At 37.5% G+C, this 26,043-nt stretch overlaps 1 protein-coding gene across 5 annotated transcripts in view; it reads right to left on the reverse strand.

Annotated features, from left to right (window-relative positions):
• ST6GALNAC3 (ST6 N-acetylgalactosaminide alpha-2,6-sialyltransferase 3) overlaps nt 1–26,043 on the reverse strand; it is a 535,826-nt gene that overhangs the window by 177,530 nt on the left and 332,253 nt on the right. For all 5 annotated transcript variants that reach the window (XM_058716932.1, XM_058716931.1, XM_058716933.1 and 2 more), the window contains exon 3: nt 23,306–23,715. In XM_058716932.1, coding sequence (XP_058572915.1) covers nt 23,306–23,715 — 410 coding nt within the window. The remainder of the gene's footprint in view (nt 1–23,305; nt 23,716–26,043) is intronic.

Here is a 26,043-nt window from a genome sequence, read left to right on the forward strand (position 1 = left end):
GCTGGACCTAAGAAATCAACTTCCACAGGCAGGTCCTCTCTTCTATTAGGTGGGGCTTTTGCTTTCTCATTCACACCTGATTTCATAAAATATATTCCTTTTGAGCATGTAAACACTTAAGGAAAAAAATTAAAAGGAATGCTGAAACTGTTCCTTTTGTGGTATCACACCTTCTACTGGTATGCATAGTCATATGGGATTATAGGTAAAAAGGAGTTGTAAGAATCCTGTGTGACAATAATAAGAGCAGATCAGCGGATTGCACATCAACTTCTCTGGTCAGAAAGGCCACTTCCCTCACACCATCTGGATTGAGGATTGGAGATAAATATCTCTAGAAAATGCAATGGTTCAGTTCCTAAAAGTGATGATGCCATAATCAATAATTGTTTCTGTTTTCAAAATAGGGACAATTTTTAAAGTTAAAAAAGAAATTCTCCAAATGTTATACATTGTCTTAGACAAAAATTTTGACTATATGTAAGGTCTCTATGTCTCAATTTCCTTATGTGTGTGTGTATACGGGGAGTAATATTTTTCCTCATGAAGTTATTGTTAAGGATTAAATGAGATCATGAAAGGAAAATAATTGGCATGGAGTCAAGTAAAAATCAAGGATTTGTTAAATTATTTTTTAAAAAAGAAGGCCTGACATTTATATATCCACTATATTTTTGGTTAAGAGTTTATTTCCAATATTTAATGTATTAAATAATAGCTGACACATCCAAATCATGTAAAACAGAAATGTTGACCCTGATTTCTTGAGTTACATAGTCCCATTAAATGAAAAAATTGTGACTGAGGATACCTCAACAATAAGACTGGTTAAAGCATTCTAAAAAAAGCAACATCCCTCTAGGCGTATATTCACAACCCATAGCCTTAATGACCAGCAGTTTCCCAAATGTGATATTCTGATGGACTTCGAGATCCTTCAGGAATTACTGCCATACTCAATCAGTTATCCTTTAATCTAGCTTAGAACTCAGTCTCATTTGATTATTAGCAGTCTGAGCTTAAGTGAGTTTAGAAAATTGCATATTGACACAGAAAATTTATGCTTTTTGCAGTCGAACGCTCTGATATAAAGGCACTAGTTTACAAATTTCATTTGAAGGAGTTTTTAAAACCAACATAGTGATTTCGGTTTTCAGTCCATGTGAGAAGCTTTAGAAGAGGATGAAGCATACAGCAATGGGTCTATTTTCTATTGATATTCTCTATGATTTGTAGATATTTCATCATCAACGGAAACTAATTTACCAATATAAACCAAGAACCCATCAAAATTAATATAATCTTGAAATTACACAGAAATACTGACCTGAATCCTATGAAACTACTTTTGCAGGAAGGAAAAAAAAAAAACATTAATTTTAGGAGAATTACAGTCAGGTCTTTTTAGCTTTGACCAAACAACAGTATCCAGGGAGGGTATCATTCAGCACAATTCAGTTCACCTTTTTGGATTTATTAAATTATTTACCCAGCATTCAGGACAATCATATCTATGATCTATCATTCAAACATGGGAATGTCAAATCTCTAAAACTTTCTTTAACCTTTGCTCTAGCAATTGAATAAGAATGTTCCTTATTTCTGAAAGAGGAGATACTAGATTTTTCTATTTGCTATATGCACATATTTTATAAATATGTATTCCATAATATGTATATATTAATTTAATCACTTGTTTTCCCCATATATAAGCTATTAATGATAACAATTATAATACCTTTCATTTTATATATATTCTCAACTGGTCTTTGATTCATATTTTTACTTGATATTTTCAATCAACTTTATGGAATACATTTTTAATAACCCTAACCTATATACTTTTTGAATATTGAATACATGAATTATTAACTCAACTTTATAGATAAGGAGAATGAGATATTGAAAAACTAAGTGACTAAGAGTACTGGGTATGAATTACCAAAATATAAAATGGCAATGAAAAGTTATCTTCCAGTGACAGCTTGTAATATGCAAGTGTATCCATATATTACTCAGTTGTAGTGAATTCAATACAATTTTGTTCATTTAACAATAAAAAAATGGCTTCACATAACTTTAACTTATTTGTACTGTATCCTGTAAATAGCTACGTCTTCTTTTTTCTTTTTTTTTAATTAATTTTTTTAATATGAAATTTATTGTCAAATTGCTTTCCCTACAACACCCAGTGCTCATCCCAAAAGATGCCCTCCTCAATGCCCATCACCCACTCTCCCCTCCCTCCCACCCCCCCATCAACCCTCAGTTTATTCTCAGTTTTTAAGAGTCTAATAGCTACCTCTTCTTAAGATTCTTTTTTTTATAATCTTGCTTGGCATTTATTTGTTAACATGTCTATATTTCTCACTAGAAGTACTTTTAGGAAATTTGTGTTACTCATTGTTTCAGAGTTTTTAGCATATAGTAGATGTGGTGGATGTTCAATATATGCTTGTTGCAAAAATAAATGAAATGCTGGTTTGTCATACTATGGGAGTTAACTTCTTAGGAGGGAAATTTACATTTAAGCTAACAGCTTAATAAGCCAAAGAACTTAGAATATGACAGCTCATAGTCATGAAATCCCATGCCTATGTTCACATGTTTACAATGAGTAACAACAATTTTACTGGCAAGTAAAAATGGGCCTGCCCTCCGGCCAAAGTTTATTACCTCCATCTCTGACCCCTGCCACCTTAGTTTCTGGGTGACCTGCCATGGTGTGCTTTTTGAGGTTGTTATCTGTGAGGAGTGAGCAAATAGCAACACCGGTCACACAACTTAAATGAGCATAAAGTAATCAATAAGAGCAATCAATAAGAAAGCTAAAATAAATACATGAATGAATAAATAGATAAAACAATTTAAAAAATCTGAATCACAATGTGATGCTATTGAATGAGCAAAGCCTCATTACATCTCACCACTATCTGCTATCATCAGCAGGTTTAAAAAATAATTGCCATATTGGACAAAGTTTGCTGGATTTCATAAGGTAGTGAGTGTTATTTCCCTGCATTTCTTCCACTTAGGAACAACTGGCAGCAAGAGCCTGGCCTTGGGGAATCAATAGAAGTGACCCATGACTTGCAGTCTCATAGGCAGCAGCTAACCATTGGCTCTTTTCTACAATCCCCATGGACTACTGTCCATCTCCAGCTCAGCCAGCCATTTGGTCACGCTTGGTGGTGAAGACAGAAAAGGAAAAGGAGGTTTGATGGAGAGCGAGAAGCAAGATGCAAAGCCAAGCACTCATTAGATATTTTTCTTTGCCAAATGGAAATAGTTTTATTGCCTTTCCTTTCTCACTATAAATATTTGCACATATGCACCATGAAATAATTTCAGAAAATATCGAATACCAAAATGAAAAAAACAGAAATCATGCACGACCCCCACCACCCACTCTGCTATCTATCCTTTTGGTCTGTAAAACACATTTCTCATTCACATTATAAAACACGACAGAAAGGAAAACCTGGAAGAAGAGTGAGGATGAAATCTCTTTCTCTCATACAGTTAAAGAAAAAAAATTAAGGAAAAATCAAATCGAAACAAGAACAAAACCTAATAAGAATGGCAAGCATTATCAGACATTCAGAAGATATACAGGACAGAGAAAGCTTTCAAAAGGAAGAAGAAATGATAGTGATCCAACCAGCCTGTCTCAAAAAACCATGGCACTGAAAAGCAGAAGCAAGAGCTCTGAGGAAGAACAAAGAGGTATGGAGAGAACAGAGTGAGCAGGTACCAGGAGGAGAGAGCAAGGAAAGAACACAAGAGGGAAAAGACAGCAGGAATGGCCACAAGAAGATAAGCAACATAAGAACGGAGATGCCCCCTGCTCCTGATCTGACCCTGGAAGACCACCTGTGTAAGTTCGTGAACTGCTCAATTTCTTCGTTTTATTTTTGTTAAACAATCAAAATATTTTAAGGTGGTACAGATGAGAGAAGAGACTTCCATTTATATTTAAATCTGTAACTCAAAAAAAGGTAAATCACTCAGCATTATAAAAGATAAAAAAAATTAATGAAGGCAACTTAGCTACATATTTCAGCCAGAATTTTTTTGGTGTATACAACAAAACATTCTAAAAAGGAAGTCAGCTACTTATCCTATTCCTGGGTCATATATCATTGGCAGCTCTTTCCACATAGAGGAGAACTGAGCATGCAAAACTTTCTGGGAAGAAAACTGCTTTGACAGAGAATTGTGTGTGTCTATGGGGCGGGGGTGGGTGGGTGGGTGGGTATGGGTGTCTGAGAGAGAGAAACAGAGAGACAGAAAGAGACAGAGATAGAGACCAAGAGAGACAGGCAGAGAGAGAGAGAGACAGACAGACAGACAGACATAGACACAGACAGAGAGAAGGGAGATTTGTGATTTATTTGCCCTTATGAGATAAACAGCTACAAAAAAAATCAGGTAGATTTGTCTTGAATTTAATTTTTTCACCAAAATAACAATTTCCATTTTATTGGATCTATCTAGTGGGTGATTAAAAATATAAAAATAATCACATTTTAATGTCAGAGTTCTTCAACCATTTTAGAGTGCAGGAAATGAAGCCTTGTGATTGTGGGAAGTGACTTGACCAAGGTTGCCTAGTTAGTAACGGAGTTGAAGAAAGAATACTCATTGTTCACTGCTTTTATTTTTGGGGTTTGCTAAATGTCATCTGCTACACATGACCTGGCCTCAGTTCTTTCACAAACAAGGTAAGTTTGGGACTCTTCTGAAATGGGAAATTGAGAAAGCTGCCTTCAGCAGAAGATGGAGCTGCCAGGGCTATGATGCTAATCCCTGCATGTCTGTCTTCTCTCATAAATTCACAGCTAAAAGGATACTTCCCCAAGGAGGAGGTCTTTGAATTCAGGGCAGAGGAGATTGTGCTTAATTCTACCAAGAGGTTTTACAAGACTCCTATAAGAAGGAGGCTCAGAAAACATCACTTCTAAGTATGAAATCAGCTCCAGGCAGATTCCGGTAGTTGCAAGAAGGCTTTTGAGTAGCGTCTCCAAGTGCTTAAAAAATTGACATTCTCATCAACAAATATTTGTTGAGGACCTAATATACACCTAGTACTCTGCACAGAGAAATGTGAGACAGCCTTGAGGGGCTTCTAATCTTGCCAATCTCATTGGCCAGCCAGAACCATACATAAAGGATAAGAAACAGCCAAAGTGGCCTGTACAGAGTGCAGATACAGGGTAGGAAAAATAAACGCCTGAGGAATTCATAGGAGGGAGAAATAAATAGGGCTGTTAGAGACAGTTGCATGAAAGAACTGACTCCTGAGCTGTGCCTAAACAGATTTATATGACAAGAATACAAACAGAAGGGCATTGCAGCTGGGGAAACAGGGTCAGTAGAGATAAGAAGCTCAGAGTGTGTCGTGGATAATGAGAAGACTCATTTGGTTGAGCTCGAGAGTATTTATAAAAGCTAGTTGGTGACAAAGTTGGAGAGAACGTAGGGCAAAGTTCTCAGGACAAAAATGCCAGATGAAAGATGCTATAGGCAATGAGGAGCTGTCAAAGATTTGTGGCTAGGCGAACGAAATGCAAACGTGATTCATATGATTAATCTGCTGAAGCACAAAATGTGTTTTGAAGGGCAAAAGATGGGAAACAGAGAGAATAGAGGGAGAAAATTTTAACAGTCTAGACATGAAATAATGAGAGTCTTGAAAGAAAAATAAAGCATATGATCATATAATCAATGCTATGAAGCAAGAAATCAAGGATTTGGTAACACGATCAGAGTTTGGTTTGGAAAAATGAGTCAAGTTTTAAGACAAATTAAGTTTCACAAAGAAATGCCTAGTAGCTAGTTTGAGAGAACAATGTTCAGAAGTGATTATCAGACATTGAAAGAACATGTGACATTGTTAGTTGACACTATGCAGCTGGATAAGTCCTCTCAGGGAATGAACATTTCCTTTGTGCTTAACATACAGAAGGAACAGAGAAAAAAAAATAAAGGCCATAAATGTCATAGCTTCTTGGAAGCACAGTAGCAACGGACTGGTTGGCCAACCTCTATCTCAAATTCCTTCCACAGTCTCTGTTTCCTGATGATCCAAGACTGGTGACATTAGCCAAGGGTCTGGAGGGAACCCATAGTCCATCATTCGGAAAGTAAAACCTGAACAGGTAGAAGCCCTGGTGACTTGGCCAGTGTCTACCATGGTTCAAGCATGTCAAAACTCCATTCTGGAGAATATAGCTGATCACTTATTGAAGGTCCCATGCTGTTTTCAATACGATATGTATAATAACTTTTTTTTTAAGTAACGGAATAATAAAAGTCTGAATGATTACCTGAAGACATAATAAACTGTCAGTGGAGGAAAAGTGACACACTAAGCTTGGAATTGTTCTCTTGATATTATAATATGGCTGTAAAATAAATCATAATAACTAATATTTGCTAACACTTTATGTGCCAGGCCCAGGCTAAATAATGTTGTACATTTATAAATTAAATTTATAAACAAAATAAATGTTAATTCCAGCAAAGCAAAGGAAGCAGATGTTATTCCTTTCACTGTAACTTCACACATTAAAAAAAAAAATGAACAACACAGAGTGCACGTAGGACACAGATAGGATATGGGATAATCTATGGCAAGACACTAACACATCAAACTCCATCCATTATTATAACCCAAATCCAAGTGAATGCCCTCTGACTTGAAATTTTAGTGTAAGTCTAAAAGACAAAACATAAATTAATCAAGCACACACACACACAGATTTGTGGGAGGAGGAAGGTTAATGGATACTTCAACTACATGAATGACACAATCCAAAAAACCTTTTTATGAAGCTACCCTTGGTAAGCTTCATTTAACAAAAAGGCACTAAATTATGTTTTCTAGTAGGACTGATGGCCACGTTCAAAATTCATAATAGTGATGGACCTCAGCTTCACTAATGTCTCCACATACACTGTTTCAAGCAAAATATAGTCCACTTACAAGAAGTGCAGAAATGTTGTTAAGCTTAATTAGATGTAATTGTCACACTTTCATTAGGTATTAACATTATGTAAAGATAAACTAGTGCATAATGAGTTCTTGCATTGTCATATAATTGTAATTTTAATGATTACATTATGACCATTATAATACAGTGCATATTTTCAATTTTCCCATTAGTGGGCAATTATTTATAAGGTTTTCTATTACAATCTGTCCACAGAGACCCAGTTATTAATGCCTTAATTTTCCTAGAATGATGACCACAATGTTCAAATCAATATGATGGCCACAGGGAGAATTGCAAAGCAACATGGAAAGAACAACAAAACTACAACCATGAAGTCAGCTCATTCAACACACGCCTGAGGATATTTCAAGATGGAGAAAAATAATATATTAATATTCTTCTGAGAAGGTCTAGTTTGTAAGGTTTTCTCAAGTATATTTTCCCTCATTTTTTTGTGGCCTTAAGTAGCAAGTCTTTCTTAAGTCAGTTTCCATGGTATGAAATATTCAATAGCCTAACCTTTGTAAAATGTCTTCAGCAGTTTTCACCATTCAGAGAATTAAATTAACATCCCACAAAGCCATTTCTGGGAAATTTTTTGAATTGCTCAAGGTTGTATGTCAAGAAGCAAAATGCTGATGAACTGTATGATTCATCCCCAAAGATGATGAAGAGTGGGAGACATCTCTTAGAACAAAGGCAAAGGGTAATGCAACTGGACAGTGATTATGCAACAGTGATTATGAGTCCTGCAACCTAAAAACAATAGCAACAACAATAATAACATCAAACAAAGTTTTCGTTTTTTAACCACTACCTCAGAGAAATCGCAGATCCCCTCGTTATTCTTTTGGTGAAGTCTGAGACCATTTGGTCGACTTGGAGAGGTATCCAGAGGCATGGAAAGGGACTTAGAAATGCAGCATAGAAAACACCTGGCTTAGCTGGTTGTGTGAGTTGGTCTCGAGGCCTTATACAGAGGCATCACAAGCCCCTCAGGGTTCCCTGCAGTCCTCCGAAACCAACTTCACTATGTCTCCTCCAACTTCCCTAGGGCTGTTCCATTATCTCTGAATCCTGGGCACCTTGCACTTTACAAGGTTAGTGAAGAAATTAATGAACCAGTTAGACTGCAATCCAAAACTTCAAAGTAGCTCTTAGTTTATTATCTAACTTGATGGTAAAGGGAAACAGATTTTAACATGGCCCAGTGCCCCTCTCCAAGAAAAGCTATTGGTTGAGGCACCTGGGTGGCTCAGTCAGTTGAGCGTCTGACTCTTGGTTTTGGCTCAGGTCATGATCTCACGGTTTTGTGAGTTCAAGCCCCGTGTCAGGCTCTGCGCTGACAGCATGGAGCCTGCTCGGGATTCTCTCTCCCTCTCTCTCTGCCCTTCCCCCACTCACGCTGTCTCTGTCTCTCTCAAAATAAATAAATAAACTAAAAATTTTTTTTAAATAAAAATAAACAAACAAATAAATAAAGGCTATTGGCCAAAGTGTTCAACAAATATCTACTCATATATTTTGGTGATAAGGTTTGAATATTTTATTTTTCCATTCAAATGGAGGAGAAGCAAGAGTCCTGGCACACAATAGGTGTATTGTCCTCAGACATTAGTAATGTGTAAGACACACCTGAGGAACTGATTAAAACGCAGGTTCTATTCCCAGAGATTATGTATCTATAGGACTGAGGAGCTGTTTTTATCAAGACATTCCAGAAGATTCTGAAACAGGTGGTCCACAGAATATAGTTGAGAAATACTGCTGCAGCTGGTGCTCAATTCAGCGGTGGGGAAGCCACACAGACTGGTAAACACAGCACTAAAGGAGGATTCAGAAGACCCTGTGATAGAAGCTCTGCTACCATAAGAGGTGTCATAAGAGGTGACTTGAGAAAGTCATGAAAGCTAGCCCGGTCTTAGGTTTCCCACCCATGAGATGCATGTTGGGCTCATTTTGGAATTTCCTTACTGTGATCTCTTATAAGGAGATCATGAAGTCGGCAATAGACATTATTGAGCTATGTATAAAATTCTGAAATGTCAAAAAGGAATCATTTATTTATCCAATTCAAAGTCACGGACACATTTACAGTTTTGGTTTTCAGCTGGAACTGTATCACCTCTGGTTATCAGAATTTCTGATGGCAGTTATATTTTTTTCAGATTTATGTAGATGGAAAAATGAATACTGCTTAAAAAATATAGGTTGGTTTTTTTTTTTAAGGATCACATTTTTCAAAGCATAAAGCCTGTAGGGGTAAAATCACACAAAGGAATATTGGTATGAAAAATGTCGGGACAGACTGGGATAGAGATTTCTAAGTTCCAGTCCAACCCTGAAAGTTCTTGATGAATATTGGTTCTTAAATTAAGAAACTAACAATTCCAAACAGACTCATGTCATCCACTCAGCAACTGGGTAGTGAGCGTCACTATGTGGTAGGTGCTACTTGAGGGGGTAGAGATATAGCACGGTGTAATATGCAGTCCTGATCTCCTGGTGCTTACAGTCAGGTAGGGGGAAGATGGAGAAGAGCAAACACATGATGCGTCAGGCCATGATAAGTGACAGAAGGAACAATAAAGTTTGGTAAGCAGGCTGTGGGGAGGGGGCCAAATGGAGGATGTTGTCAAAGAAGGGCTCTCTGACAAGGCAACATTTGAATCAAAACCTAAAGAAAATGAGAGCGCAAAATCATAGAGGTCTCTGGGAGGACTCCAGATGTACTAAGTTACAGAATACATGTTTTTCAAAATAGGGAGATGATTCATCTTCTATATTATCATAAGCCTTACTTTAGCTAACATATTTATGAGCTCATGTTCTGGGTAGACTCCAGGCTTGTAGAAAGCACATGGTCATTATTTCTTAACAGGGCTTGTGGAGAGTCCAGGTAAAATCTCTAGCCCACTGATTATCTGACAACGAGGTAAAGCTTGGACTTTGGCACAACAGTAATTTTTGCTGCTTCGAGAACACATCTTGGTTTGCCTCACATCCTTGCGGTCAACATATTTTTAGTTCACTCTGGGATTTGTTCTGTCTTGGCAGGGGTTTCTCAACTACTTTCATTTCCTACCTGCTGACAGCCTGATGAGCATGATTTATAAATATTAAAAATAAGGAGGTGAGACCGGATGCAAAGAACCTGCCAACACATGCCAGAACCTCTGATGAGTTCCCAATAAAACTAGAGAGTATGTTTCAAAGTATCAGTGTATTCCCCGTGTCTAGGGCAATGTCTGACACCTAGTTAGCACCCAGGGAATATGTGCTCAAAGAATGAATGAAATGTTTGTAAAAGACTTAAACACGTCTGTGCTGCCTATCTCAAACCAAAATAAAAATTCTGCCTGAATAGAATAGCTTGGTGTGAGTGTAGTGGGTGAGGGCGTGTGGGTGTATGTTAGTAAACAGGATGTTTGCAATCCTTTATGAGAAAGCAAGGCAGCTGCTCCCTAAGCTCCTAGTAGAGGAAGCTGCCAGTTTTACATCCTTGAAAGCCCCTATTTGCATAGACCCTTTATAGAAGGCAGACGTTAGAAGTAGAAATAGTATATGATCACCGAATCTCACTTGAGTTAGAAAGTTCTGCCTGTGGTTTGTGATTTTTGGAGATGTGTGTGCTGACAACAAAATTAACTTCTCCAAGAGCCGAGAATTGCCTACTCTCATCATCCCTCTTACTGTAATTTACATGACTTGACGAAATTAGACTGTTATTTCCATTGGGGTGATCTGCAAAATCATAAAATGATGTGTATTTTGGGAATGCCTAATTAACTCTCCTCAGTTCCACTGAGGTTTCAGCTACTAATATAAGCATTGCAAATACCATGGAGGTGTTCACATCTAGTTTTAGAAACCAGAAAGAGATACTCAAAGGACTTGGAAGAAAAATTTCTTTAGAAATCAGGCAATCACAAGAATTCAAATCAAATGGTGAGCCTATGGGATAAAATAGGATATACACTGATTTGCCAAAAGATGTCTTGCAGCAAATAGCAAGAAATACATTTATAGTTGAAGTCAATATTAATAATCAAAACAGTAGAATTACACACACACACACACACACACACACACAAAGTCCAACTCCATTCACAGTTTTTATCACAAACATTAACTAATATTGATCAAGCTGTTTGGCATAAAAGTTTGCTTTAACATATATAATCAGCATCTGAAGTGAGAGCCACGTTTCCTAGACAATTGCCAGCACCTTGTGTCATACTTGTAAATAATGGGCTACTCCTATTGAGCACCATCTGCTTAATATAGAAAAATGTTCATCTTAATTAGGAAATTCTTCTTATTATTTAATATTTACTGAACACCCTCAACGTGCTTGGCAGCAAAAACACCAGAAACACACTCTGCCCACCAAGAATCCACCTGCTAAGGAAAATACGATGAACCAGTTAGGCAGGCATTTCTGTTTTTCGTAATTCTTTCCAGGTGACAAAATTGCCAATGGTTCAGTCTTTGGAAGGGTCTTCTCTTCTAATCAGGGTGGGATGGTGAACTATCAGATGAGTTATGAGTGAAGTAAAGATAAAGAGGAGATAAAGAGCAAATTAATTATAATCGTGTAAGTGAAATGTGCTCCACTGACAGGGGAAAATATAATGCACTCCCAAGTAAACATGACTGTATTTGTTAAAGGCTACACAACACATTAGAAATACAGAATAGAGGAGCACCTGGGTGGCTCAGTCAGTAAAGCATCTGACTTAGGCTCAGGTCATGATCTCACTCATGGTTTGTGAGTTAGAGCACTGCATCAGGCTCTTTGCTCTTTAGAGCCCCACATAGGGTCCTCCTGCTTCGGATCCTCTATTCCCCTCTCTCTCTGTCCCTCCCCCACTTGCACTCTCTCTCTCTCTCTCAAAAATAATAAAATAAACATTAAAAAAAAACAAATACAGAATAGGTAGTGCAAAAGTCACCTTGAAATAGCAACCTTTTTCATCTTGCATTTACCTTCAGAGCTCTTGCCCCTCCACAATGATACATGTAGGCTGTGGAATATTCATCTCACCACAAGGATATTAACACTGTACTTAAGAAAGATATAATGCTCAAGTATCTACTGTCAACTAGAAGAATTAAGACAGATTGACAATCCCTCCCAGAAGTCTTCCACTGTGTCTGTCCCCTTCTCTTTTCCCTGCTCTCTGCTCAACAAAAGTTCAAGAAAATTTGACAGGTTCAATATTGCAATGGTATAGGGAAACATTCTCAGGGACAATAAACAAACTGTTTGCATCAGGAGACCATTACAAATATACCTGTCATTGTGTCTTTACATGAATTATCTAGTAATAATTTAAATTATCCTTTTAGTGAAAATTATAAATGTTTTTTGTTACAAGAATTTAATGCCTCAGGTATATATTTTTTTGGATCCCGAATTCTAACTAGTTCTCCACTTCCCATGGTATGAAGGTCCCTGTCTACCCTGCCAGTGTCTCGCTAAGTATTTGAGGTTTGGCTTTGTTTTTTAACACTTTTCTTTCAATCCTATGTTTTCCTCATTGTGTTTTCTTCCTAAGAAAAACATACAATGAATGAAAAGAATGCAATGATTTTGGTCATAATGCTACTTTTTCTCCCCCTCAAGTTTTATTGTTTCTCACAAATCACCAATGCCAATTGTCCCAATTATCCATTTGGAACATGGGAAGTCAGAGAACGGAATGTTATCCAGTGTCTTAATTTTATGGATATACTTCCAAGATAACCACCTTACCTGGATAATTCAGGCAAAAGGGAAATCACATATTAGTGGAGGTAATGCTGTGATGATGGCAGTTGTCAAACAGTGCCAATATGAACGTTAAATGAATATAATTTGAAAGAAATACTTGACAGAGGGATAATGACTAGTTCATAGATTGTCAGGGTAATAAATACCTAATGAGCAAAATTGTAAAGCAAATAGAAGGTTGAACATACACCCAAATGTTGATTCTTGACTCAAAGTTGGAGAACGGAATGATTTGTCTCTCTGTCTAGAATGATAAAGCAGCCTTTCCTCATAAGCTAATGAGCAACACCATCTGGCATGATTACAGAGGAGCAAGATCTTAAGAAAGTGAAGAATGAAATGACAGAGCTGTAGCTGGATTTTCACAGGAGGTTAAAAAATTCTCATCATTAAAAATATCATAATAAAAATCACTTTAGGTGTTCACATAACACTGCACCAATAGTATAAAGATTATAAAACCAAAGGTTTTCAAAATAATTGAATATAATTCCTGATATCTTAGACTCTTTCTCTACCACAGTGGGTTTCAAAGTGCGGTCCTAGGACAACAGCAATAGCACTACCTGGGAATTTGTTAGAAACACAAACGCTGTGGCATTGCCCCCTAAACCAACAACGCACAAACTCTCAGGATGGGTCTAGCAGTCGGTTTTAAGCAGTCCCTCCAGGCGATTCTGATGTCAGCTCACATTCGGGATCCACCTTCCTACCAAATCAAATAAGAGTCAAAGATTGTTGCTGTTTCTGCCGTGTGCTAAAGAAATGAGTTAATTTGGTCAATTCTGTTTAAGCTGGTCCAAGTGCTAAAGAATAAAAACTCGGTCAGACCATTCCTTGAGTGACATGATGATCTCTTTGAAACAGAGGGCTATCACGCTGGTAACCTTCTGTAGAGCAACAGAACAAATGGCCTTACTCCTGCCTTAATTGCATAGTTTTCGAAAGTATGTATTTTCTTCTTTTTAAGCTGAACTTTGGTAGACCCTGCAAGATAAGCTATGCAAGTTTGCCTCGATCCTTTATTTATGTGATTGTTTTTCCCCTCTCTTGGTCATTCATTCAGCAAATATTAAATATGTATTCTGTGCTATACACTGTTCTAGGTGTTTGGGATTTATCAGTGACAAAAATAGACAATGATCCCTGGCTTAAAAAACTTCTATCCTAGTGGGGGAGTCAGACAAATGATAAAGGATAAAATAAAGAAGCATATTCTATAGAATGTTAGAAGGAAACAACGCTATGGGGGAAAAGAAGAAAGTAGAACAAGGTAAGGATAGGTGGGAATGCTGGTTATGGAAAGTAGGATTTCAATCTTAAGTGACATTATGTTAGATTTATTGACTGGATGACAAATGAGAAAAGGATTGAAGGAGATGATGAAGTGAATCATGCAATATATGGGGAGGAAGGGTCATCCCACAGAGAGCTAAAGTAGAGGCTAAAGGAGGGAGCATGCCGATCGTGGGTGAGGTGCAGCTAGGAAGTGTGTGTGGCTGGAGCGGAGTGAGCACAAAGGAAGTTTCATAAATGAAGGTCAGTGAGGCTACAAGGGGTCAGATCACCCTAAAGGTAATTGTAAATCACTGTAAAAACTTGTGCTTGTACTTTAAGGGATATAGGGGGCTATAGCAGGGTTTTGAGAGGAAGAGTGACAGGATCTGAACTATGTCAAAACACTTTCGTTAAGTTTCCTCTAAATCCATGTACAAATTCACCAACCATTCATGCAGTGGTTTAAAAAGAATTCTCAGTAAGGCAATTCACTTTCTTTGTTATCAAAGAAGAAAATGTTCTGTGGGAGATAATTAAAAGATAAAGTTGGGTGGTGATCAGTTCTCCTTTACTTGGTCTTTTGTCCCCTGCCTTCTGTGATGGTTGGTTGTTGTATCTGCTTCCTAGAGCCCAAGAGTGTAACCCTAGGTGTGGGTACTAGGAACTGATTTTTCACCAGGCAACTGACAGCTAACAGAATTGTGAGTGAAGTCTCGGAACCTGCTTTTCCACTGATGTGCAACTAAAATGGAAACCTGTATTTGAGGAATGGCTCTGTCAGTGACTTATTAAAAACCCAGTCCCCAGTCACACAAAATTCCTAGAGAAGGTAATAGATTTGCCAACCTTTGGGTAAGGCAGAGCAAGGGGTAGTCTGTCTGAATAGAACTGTGGAAACTTTTCTATCAAAACACAATCCTGGAACTTGCCTCGTTGTATTACAGTGACCCCTATATACTGAAGAAAAGTGTTTGGAAATTCACAAGTATTTCAAAGAGTGGCAAAGGGACTTGAAGACTTAAAAAAAACCCACACTACGAGTTATTATTTTTTGTGCTCATTTGCTCATCTAGTTATCCCTTCAGAGTCAAATATTATATCAGGTGCTAGGGAAACTAATACATAAGAGTTGATATTCCCTCAAAGAGTTTATGGACTGCCTAAAGAGATTAGACATAAATGGCAATAATGCATGGTAGGGAGTGATGATTTCCATTTTTAAAAAGTCCAAATGCTATGGATTTTCTGAGGAGGAAATATGAGTCCTAATTAGAGATATTATAAAAGGCTTCATGGAAGAGGTAACATTTGATTTGGTCATAAAGGATGCATTTGTGTGCATGGTGATGGGAGGAAGTACAATTTAGGCAGAGGGAACAAAGTCTGCAAAGCTGTGTTAGTCAAGGTCGGGTTAGCTGTCACCGTGTGAGAGGCAAACAAGGCCTACACTGCACCATTGGTAGTGATAATGACAGAACAAAGAAGACGAGTTATTGCTGAGGTCATTTCAAGGAAACCTGAAATATCTCTGGGCCATTTAGCTGATAGAAGTAGAGTGAAAACAATACATTTGGTATTTTGGTGGCAAACCACCACCATGGTAGGTCTGAGAACAAAATGGAGCTGGGTACAGTCCCTGTCCTTATGAGGTGTGTCGTCAATGAGAGAAATGGATAAATTAAGCATGGTAAGGTCAGATAAATCGTTGAATTCTTAAGGATTTAAGATTCAACTTAAGATGGTCACCACACTTAACTGGCCAGAGACAGAGCATAGTCACAAAATTGGGATTCAACTACAAGCAGATTACGAAGGTATTTGGGAAATAGCTATTCTTCACTTCCCGTATTTCTCTGGCTCAAGGATCAATGAAATGTGGTCTTATCCTTCAATCAAAGCAATCTACAACAGCACAATTTGCAGTATCATCTTCAGATTAACAGTCCTGGCCTGGCCTGGCAACTTCTTCAAAATGCAAATTCTCAGGCTCCACTCAAAATCACCTGAATCAGGTCAGGAGACTATATGCACACTTAAGTTTGAAAGTACTGTGTTGAAAGACAAAGAAAGAAAGAGAAAGAAAGAAAGAAAGAAAGAAAGAAAGAAAGAAAGAAAGAAAGAAAGAAAGAAAGAAAGAGACTATTGATCTAGAGGACCCATTCTTTTTCTGAGAAAAAGAGCTAAAGAGGGAAGCCCATTTAGAAGGTCAATAATACTACACCTGATAAGTCTCTTGTTTTTGTTTGCAGAGAAGCAAAAAATTCAATTCTACAGGCACTCATAGAGCCCCTACAACATCTTACACACTATTTTTACCTTGAAATGGTTGTCCAAGCAATTAAAAATCTAGTCGCCCAGATGGATATAGTATAGCATGAAAAGTCTCAAAACAATCAACTCTGTCTTGAGAGTCTAGGCTTGCAACAATTAAGGAAAAAGAAAAGAGACCGCTCCTGGTTCATATGTTTTTTTAATAAACAAATATATAACCATTCTTAATTTTGACTTTAACCTAAACTTGAAGAGAGACAGAGATGGTTGGAAAAAAATATCAAAGGAGAGTAGAAATCCAAATTATGGGAGAGGAGTAAACCAGCTTAAGAGATAGATGACTTCAAACAAACAAACAAACAAACAAACAACAAGAGAAGTTAAAAACCTCCAAAGCCCTTATAAAGTTTAAAAGTGTAGATATATTCTAGTGGGGTTTCTAATTTGAAGCCTATTTGTCTCTGTTTCACACCCTCTGCGGTGTTCAAAGGCCTTTATATCGAGGGCATGTTCAGCGTAAGTGTCTATTGGGACTTTCTTTCTCTACAGTATAATCTGGCCATGTATCTAGCTATTCTGTCAAGTCATATCCTAAGGCCCAGGAGAACTTATTTCCCCAAGTACACTGGTTGCAAGTCTTGATTTCTGCAATATCAGTAGTCTGCACAGCCTTCCCTTTAAAAATATGGTCACTGAATCTTAGCTGTTTCTCTTGTTTTAATCCTCAACTAAGCTGTCTTGTCAAATATATCAGTGTTCACTCTGTGTATGTGTGCACACATGTGTCTGTTTTTAAGCACATGGCAGGTTGGTACTGATAGCTTGATAAATTACAAACATCCCTTCAAGCATTCTCCCATTATTAAAATAGATTCTTCTCCCTCTTTTATTGAATTTTTAATTTTCAGTGATGTGTATTATAGAAGAAGCCTAATGTAGGTCATTGGATGCCATCATGAATAATGGGAAAAACAAAATCCCTTGTTTCCCAATGCTTGTTAGCATGAAAACAGAGCCCTGGATGCCTTATTATACTTTTTGACTCAGGAGTCCTGTGGGTCTGCCCATGACTGCTATGTGAACTTACTGTTCCTGCCAAATATATCAGCTGGGATGGGAACATTAATTCATTTTAACAGAGGTGTGTCAACGTTGCTCTTGAAAAAGTGCTGAGATGCTGAATTTTCAAAGACCATCTTCAAAAAGGAAGAAAAGAAAAAAAGAAAAATACTATTTTTAATACTGTGCCCAGCCTTTCAGTCCAAGAATCTTTCCACTTTGCCTATTTTCTGTTGGTCCAGGATTTCCTGGAGTTATACCTATTATTTATTCTGAGTTATGAATAACTAGACATCTTTGTTTTCAGAGTCCAGGTAGAAAAACAGTACTAGTTTGGGTGAATTAGGCACATTTCGGTGCCTTGTGGCCAACTCTCAGGCTAGCACAGTTTTTTCTTCTATTTTGATTTTGTTTTTGCCCCTGCCCCTTGCTGTCCTCCTTTTCTTGAGGCAGCTTACCTGCCTTGTAACCCAATGGAAAGGACTCTCAGAGAGTTCCCAAATTCTCAGGGCGAAGGGGCTTAAAACTTCTTCCCACTCTAGAAGCCACTAAGGGTTTGCAAACCTAAGGGATGTGAGCCAACTTAATCCTAAGAAACTTTCAAAATGGCCAAGCTGAAATAGCAAAACCCAGGCTGTACTTAAAACCATGCCAGATGACAAACCTGTCTCCAACAGAAGGCAGTGAGAAATGACGCCTCACTGATTTCTTTTTCTCTCCTTAGGATGGAGTGGGAAAGGATGGAACATGCTGGCAAATATTAAACATGGCAGCCATCTTGATATTTACGAATCAGTTTGCCATTTTGATAGTGTTTTCTGAAAGTGACTTTTGTGCATCCTGTTTCCTAAACAATCCTTAAAAGTAACTCCCTCCCTTCTCAACCTCTGCACCTGAGGCAGTAACATCTTAAAACATTGATCTATTTGCTGCTAGCTTTCATTAATTTCATCCATCCCTGAAGGCGGAGCCACATTGGTGCCAGCTAATTAAGACCTATTTAGGGCAGCTCAGGGCCCTTTATCAGCCCTAAATTAGCTTTGCGTTTTTAATGGGGACTATAGCTTTCTCAATTATTACTTAATTAAATAATGTGCTTGCATTTGCCAATGTATTTCTAAAGTGGGAGGCAAGCTGCAACTGCCCACCTGCCTAGAGGTAAGAAGAATATCTCCCACTGGCTCTCTGCTGCTTCTCCAGGAGAGTTCACATTCATTTTGTGTCAGTACATGGCCAGGCACATAATCGCATTCTTCCGATGCTGAGTGTGGCGCCATGTGCCACCGTCAGCCTGACATCACCTCGAGGGTATTTCAGTCTTAAGATGTATTAATGCAAATGTGTAAATGTCAGCAGGCTAATGTTATTTATGCATACCAATCATTCAAAGAGGGAAGAAAGATCCATTTGGGTCCAGTTTATTTTGAATATAGGACCTTTTAATTCCAAAGTTTTCTGGTTTGTTGAAGGTTGTTTCCTAGAAAAATATTTGGTTAAGTGAAAATGTAAAGGTGACCACTGTCCGAAAGACCTAGAATTCCAAAGAAAACTGGGCCCCAGAAGATGAAGAGAGAAAAGACAAGCTGCCTTCTCTTTCTTTTTCTCAGCCTTTCCCATAAGGTCACTCTTTCTAAGTGACAAGCCAAATAATTTTAGTCAGTAACTGATAAGGAAGCAAATTAAATTTCATTTGGTTTGAAAAAAGTATTCCAATATGCTTATGAGTTGGTCTAAACTTATTCTAAGAAACTTAACACTATATACATTTCTTTTACTAATTCATGTTTCCACAATGAAGAATCCCTTAAGACAATTAAAAAAAAAAAAGAAAAGCAGTGGACAAAATGAAAAGATGCCCACCTTACGTGGGAGAGAGGTTTATACTTCTTTAAAAAGATTTTGACAATTGGAAGAAGCAAGCTGAGAGTCAAATTTTTTCTTTGAGAAACTCCATTTAGTCATTTTCCTACCATGAATCATTTTAACTACTAGGGACACAATTTTTTTAGATTCTATAAATTATACATCATAATGGTGACATAACCTCTCTGTTAAAAACCTGATGAAGAAAATGAGCACTTGCTAAAAAGTTCCAGTAAGTTCAGGCAAATCAACCAAAATAGCTGTACAACAAAAGTCAAATTAAACCGAGGTCCTTCTTCATTACTCCCTCATGTCTGCAATGACATATCCACTGGCCATATTCCTATTTACTTAGGAGAAAAATATTTAAAACTTTTGTTAGGGTATAAGTAACACAAATTTTGTGAGCATGGACCCCCATGAATGCTTGGCATTAATGCGTCTTCTTTGATGTAAAAGAATCTGAAAATGCTGACTAATAATATTGCTGGTTGTGATGTTATTCTAAGAGTGTTGTATGTATGTTGTGGAAGGAAACAGATGAGTAATTACATTGGTGTCTCTAGGACCTGTGATTGCCAACATGGCAAAAAGGAGAAACACATGTAAGATACATGAAGTAAAATTAAAACATGATAGCCCTGAATCTGAATCGGAAGTTTCAGTTTGAAATCATGATGATTTTATCTTTGAACAATATAGGCATTGTTTCTACACTAGCTTTGTCCAATGAAAAGGCCAAGAAACAAAGACAAACCTAGCGGCAACGCGCACATGTAGCACCAAGATTTTGCTCTCTTAAATACTAAAAGGACCAAAGTTCTTTGCATCAGAATCTGTATAAGAAGAGCCTAAATCAACCTGTAATACCAGGAATCAAAGAAGCTATCCAAAATTACTAAAGGCATGTCAAAAGGACTCCAAAACTAATTTGAAGAGGTTCCCATGGCACAAAGTAGGACACTTTGAGCATAAAGACATAATTCTAATAAATCAAAATATTCCAAATATTGTTAAATATATGTCAATATGTAGACATTGACAATAATAAACTAACTGGTCACTCTTGGAGGATGCTAGGGAACCAGTGCCTCAGAACTGATAAAGAAAAAGGATTGGTCCTATCTTCTATCTCTTGGTTTAAAAAAAAAAGTTAACAAGGACAAGTTTCTCTTTATAAAGTTTCAGCTAATATAAATGAAAACATGAAATATCACCATTTCACAACCTCTAATGAACTACTGAATCTAGACAATGATCGTTAATGACTGCTAACGTAAATGGAGAAAACTGGTCAGTATACCTGCTGATAGAAGTACCACCTAATGGTCTTGGTAAGAAGAAAATACGGCCTGAATCCAGTAAAGCCTCACTATAGTAATACCAATATACAAAAAGCCCCATGGGAGGGTGCAATTAGCAAAAATTAGGTTGTAGAATACTGTATAGTACAAATGACTAGTTTTTTTTCAATAATGGGGGAGAGAGATATTGATTAAAAGAAATATAGGGGACATATCAATTAGTTGTAATGTATAGATCTTATGCTAATCCTGATTTGAACAGTGTATGGACCTTAATGCTAATTAATCCTAATCTGAATTAAATTTTAAAAATATTAATAAGATTATTGGAAAAGTTTGAAAACAAACTATATAATGTTATTAAAGAAATATTGCTGGTTTTTATGTAGGACAATGGCATTGTACTTATTTTTAAGAATCTTTATCTTTTAGAGATACATGCTGAAATGTTAATGAACAAAATAACATGATGTCTGGCACTTGCTTCTTAATAATCCTTGGGGAGGGAGAAAGCGTGTAGGGATATAGATGAAACAATATTGGCCATGAGTTAATAGTTATTCAACCCAAACAGTGAGTATACAGAGGTTCATTACACCACTAGTCTCTCTACTTTATAATTTTGACGTTTTCCTTCATAAAAAGTTAAAAAAATATATCCTTGTTTGAAATTTTGCAATGAACATCAGATCACTATGGGAAATCCTTAGACAATAAAATCCACAGAGCTAAAGTTAGGATACAGATTTAAATTATAGAGAACATAACAGCCTTTGAAGTCATTTTGGTCAACCTTTTGCCATCCAACCAGATTTTACCAAAACCATCCATTCTGCTCATTTCTCAAATACTACCACAGTTGTCTCTTTCAGTCTGGTTGCAGGACTCTATGATGCAACCAGACATGAATAGACTTGGTGAGGAAAACAGAAGGAAGCATTATAAAATCAATTTGGCTTTCTTCCTCCCTACTTTTATTTTGGTAACTTTACCAAATGAATGATACCTGGACATTAATTTGACGAAGCAAGCTCTTTCCCACTATACAAATAGCTTTTCTCATCACAGCCAGTAGGAAAATGAATCCTCCAAAGCTATTCTCTCCCAATGCTTGCTGTACAATCCACATATCTTTGACAGTGTGCCGTCTCACTGAAAGCTCACAGCAAAAGCCAACATGATATAAATACACAGGAGCATACGGCATGCTGAGTGCTTCTCTGATAGCCCCAAATGATTCTAGGGCATATAGTTATGACTGGGGGATACCCTGAGGGCTGACTATGACTAATGAAATACCAAATATATCTAATTAATTGCATTGCTCTGGGCTAATGAGAGACCAGAAATTTCCAACCCCCTTGAGATGGTCATATTTATATAGAATTGTGCTACATACCTACTCCTTTATCCTGCCTATCTCTTTGGAACGCTTATTCCACACTGATTCAAATCTAACTATTGGGATTCTTTTTTCAAACTCTAACAGGGAAAAGGGCCAGCATTATGGTTATTCCTGCCTTGCAATTCATTAGAAGCTGTGCATTTTGGGTGCTCAGAAATAGAAAATGCTATGTTCAACTTACATTGTCAATAGGAGAATTGGTCCAGATAAGGTTTTAAAATAATTATCAGCATACAAATTACACCTAGAGATATCAGAAACTTCCCCCCACAAGCACATACCCCAGTGTAATTAAAAACTTAGATTTGATAATATTAAACAGTGAAAGATACATTTTGAGGAAATCAGAATGTTAATATTGGAATTATAGCCAATGCTCAATTTATCCATGGTATTACATGAACAAGTAAGATTCACACATGACTTAAAACTCTTGCAATTGTTTTCAATATTTTCCTTCAGTGGTTCTTTATTAGAATGAGAAATGTGAACTAATAATTCTACTTCTCTCTCATACACTGGTTGCCTTTCTCAAAAGAAAGAAAAAAATGGTAGGCAGTAGAGTTATATGGGAAAAGGGAATAAGAGGGAGCAGAGAGAGGAAACGGGAGATGTAAGGAGTGGGAGAAAAATGAGGTGAATAGGCCTCAGGACAAAGAAGTGGGAAGGGTGTTTTACAGAAGGCTACGGAAAAAAAATGGATGTAATGAAAAATGCAAATTGGTTTGTTGGATAATTGAGTAAATGGTATTTATACCTCATTTCTCTTCAAGAATCCACTGTTAATGATTTTCAGTAATGCATAATTTCAATATGGTATTCTGCTGAACATACCAACATATCTGTTAGATACCAAGTTATGGTGCTCACGATCATAGGGTCTATTTGCATGCAAGAAGCCGTGCAACCTTATTAGACAATCAATAGCCTGTTCTGTCTTGTAGTCTCAGGTAAATTTTTACCACAACTTCCAAAGGAGTTTAGGTCCTAAAGTTCCTTAATATGTCTGTTTTGAAACAGAAAATGTGTAGACTTCCTTTCGGCTAACATCCAATTTAACCAATAGCAAATTGAGCTAAATAAGAACAAATCTAAAGATATCTTGGGGAAGCATCCAGTATTTTTTGGATCCTCAAGCCAATCAAAATGGAGAGAACAGAATGTAGTGTAGGTGGAATAAATGGGGCCTAGCTGCTGGCTCATCAAGTAATCATAATAGTCAAGAAAACAGAACAATCAATTTGAAAAATAACTCTGTTCATTTGATAGCTGGCAAAAGAACTCAGCAAGGAGCTAGCAAAAAAGACAAAGGCTAGACAAAAGACATGAGGCTGCCTCTCGGAGGACTCACCTGTCTTTCCCAGTTTCCTTCTTAAAAATGCCATCACAGTAACTCATGCGCTTCTCTGTGGTCACGTAAATTTGGGCATTCGGGTAGATGTCAACAGTCTTTTTCAACATGTTGTAAACAATGCCATTGCCGTCTTTCCTCATATTGCGGAAAGGGCCCCAAATAACGTAGATAGTAGCGTTTGCTTCCTTGAAAAAATAGTCAGGATTTTTTAGCAAAAGAGGAACACTGGTATGGGACACAACTCGAATCATTGTCATGCGGCCAACATCTTCTTCATAGCCCTTGGTGGGGGCATTGTTCATTCTCCAAATGCAGGATGACTGGTCTATCTCATTCCCCACCTTCTGGCCAGCCATCTGACCTGAGTTTGACACTATGGCGCAGAGGTCACAGTCCAGTTGCAAGGGCTGAAAAACAAAGAAATAAGACAGGGGGAGAAACATGTACATTAGTTAGTTCCACCTATCCAAACAAGTTCTTCTGGGAAGACAAAATTCAGATATTGTGCATAGCTGCTGGGTGTAGGAGTTTCTGAAATATACGTACTGATCCTACAGTAGGGGTTATAAAGCTAGGGGCATGCTTCCATTTAACAAGTGAATACAGATTGTTAAGAAATAATTTTATTTAATAATAATTTCTATCCCCCTGTGTCAGTTTAAAATTAAATGGAAAAGTAGTCATTTGTTTTCCATTCTAAATAATGACTTTTCATTTCAAACCGTAATTTCAAATGAAATGAGGAAATAGGGAGATTTGATCTCTTTAATAAGGACAGTGGCTAAAAACAGAAATGCAAAGGGAATATATCCAGGCATCAATTCTGTATTTTACTTATACGTATGAATAGTTATATAGCAGTTGATGAAAATATGAAAAATTCAGCAAATGATGAGGTTCTGGAAAAATTGTTCAGAACCAAGAACTATTTAAGACAAGTCTCAGGATAGCAAAAATTTTACAGAAACCCTTAAAAAATTTCCTTGTATCACCATGTTAACTGGCCTTTGTGTTTATGCTTATTTTTGATGGATTAAGAAAGGTTTCTTTTAAGAACTCAGGGAAAGGATATACAGAGATAATCCCTAGTGCTGGCCTAACCACCACCCTCCTTGTTATAAACCAACGAGGTAACAGAGACTCCGAGGTTAAGCACCAGCTTTCAGAACTTGCAGATGAGAGATTCAAGTTGCAGTGTTAGATTCAAATCTAGATCTTCTAACTCTAAACCCATTGCTCTTTTCACTATTCCCTGCACTCCTGCCTCTCGAGCAAACCAAATAAATTCCTTTTGTTACTTTCCTCCTACATGAGGAAAAGTCATCCTATCTTTTAAAACAGTGATAAAGGAGCAATGCACTTTGTTGATATATATCTTTCTCATCTTCCTTCCATGAGATTCCACATTTTGTATCTGACATTTGATCCTGTATTTTCATTTTTATTGGGCCAATTGGTCATTGGCTCTTCTCACACTGGGTACTGCTCTTATTTTATGAGTTATGTTGTATTTTATTGTTTAATTATGTCTGTCCACTACACCATAAATTCTGTAAGAGGCAATGTTTTCTTCATTTTAATCCCAGAAGTCCTTGGATTACTACGGCTCAGTATATAGTAACTAAATTAGGAAATGAAAGCAATTGAATTGAGATAATTTATTGGAAACCTGAACACCGAACTTGATATTAGGGACGAAATGGACTTTTCTAATTCATTGAGAATTGTTGATTTAGATGAAAAGAGAAACATAATCCGCAAGAAACCTATCAATATACAAACAGGTTCAATCTAGGTGAGTAAATGGAGAGGCAAAGTACCTCAGACAAGTCGCCTGCATAATTACCTCACAACTGTATAACAAGAAGTCTTTCCTATCAATGGTAGGAATCCAAAGTAGTTACTGAGCAACTATGATGTACCATGTTCTGGGGGTTGGGGTTTATTCAGCTGTGAAAATCCTAAGTAGAAATCCCTGACCTCATAGATCTTACATTGAACTGGGGAGGAGAAAGGTAATAAATGAATCAGCATAGTATATAATATGATAGATGAAGACAGGTGCTAAATAAAGAAAATTAAAGCAAGGAAGGGGGTTAGAATGCTTGTGTGTGTGTGTGTGTGTGTGTGTGTGTGTGTTAGTGGAAGGATCAGAAAAGGTCTAGGGGTGGGTGGGGAATGATATTTGAAGAAAGACTTGAAGAAAGTAAGAGGGCTGGCTTTGCGGATTTGGGTGGGGGGAATATTCCTGCAAAGCAAAACCAAAAGCCACTACAAACACCCCCATGGCAGGTAGGAGAGGAACAAGGAAGAGAGCAGTGTGGCCTGGCAGAGCATTGTAGAGAGCCAGTGGGTACTGGGGTCAGAGAGATGACCAGGGAGACATCATGTAGGCCCTTTTACTTAGGAATCTTTGGAAGGCTCTGAATGGGGGAGTGGCTGATCTGCATTTTATTTTAACAGCATTGGCTGCTATGCGGAAAACTGACAAAGAGGAGACAAGACTGCTGGCCACAATCATGGCATGGTGTGTGGCATGATGGTGGCTTGGACGACATCAGGTAGCAGAGGAGGTAGCAAGACGCTGGCCACACGCTGGCCATATTCTGAAGGTAGAGCCAATTGGGTTGACCGGTAGATGGAATACGAGATCTGAGAGATAGAGACGAATCAAGGAGAACTTCAGATTTTTAGCCTAAGCAACTGGAAGATTGGAACTGGCTTTAAATAAGAAG

The sequence above is a fragment of the Neofelis nebulosa genome, chromosome 2 (genome assembly GCF_028018385.1).
Source record: "Neofelis nebulosa isolate mNeoNeb1 chromosome 2, mNeoNeb1.pri, whole genome shotgun sequence".
NCBI classification, from domain to species: Eukaryota; Metazoa; Chordata; class Mammalia; order Carnivora; family Felidae; genus Neofelis; species Neofelis nebulosa.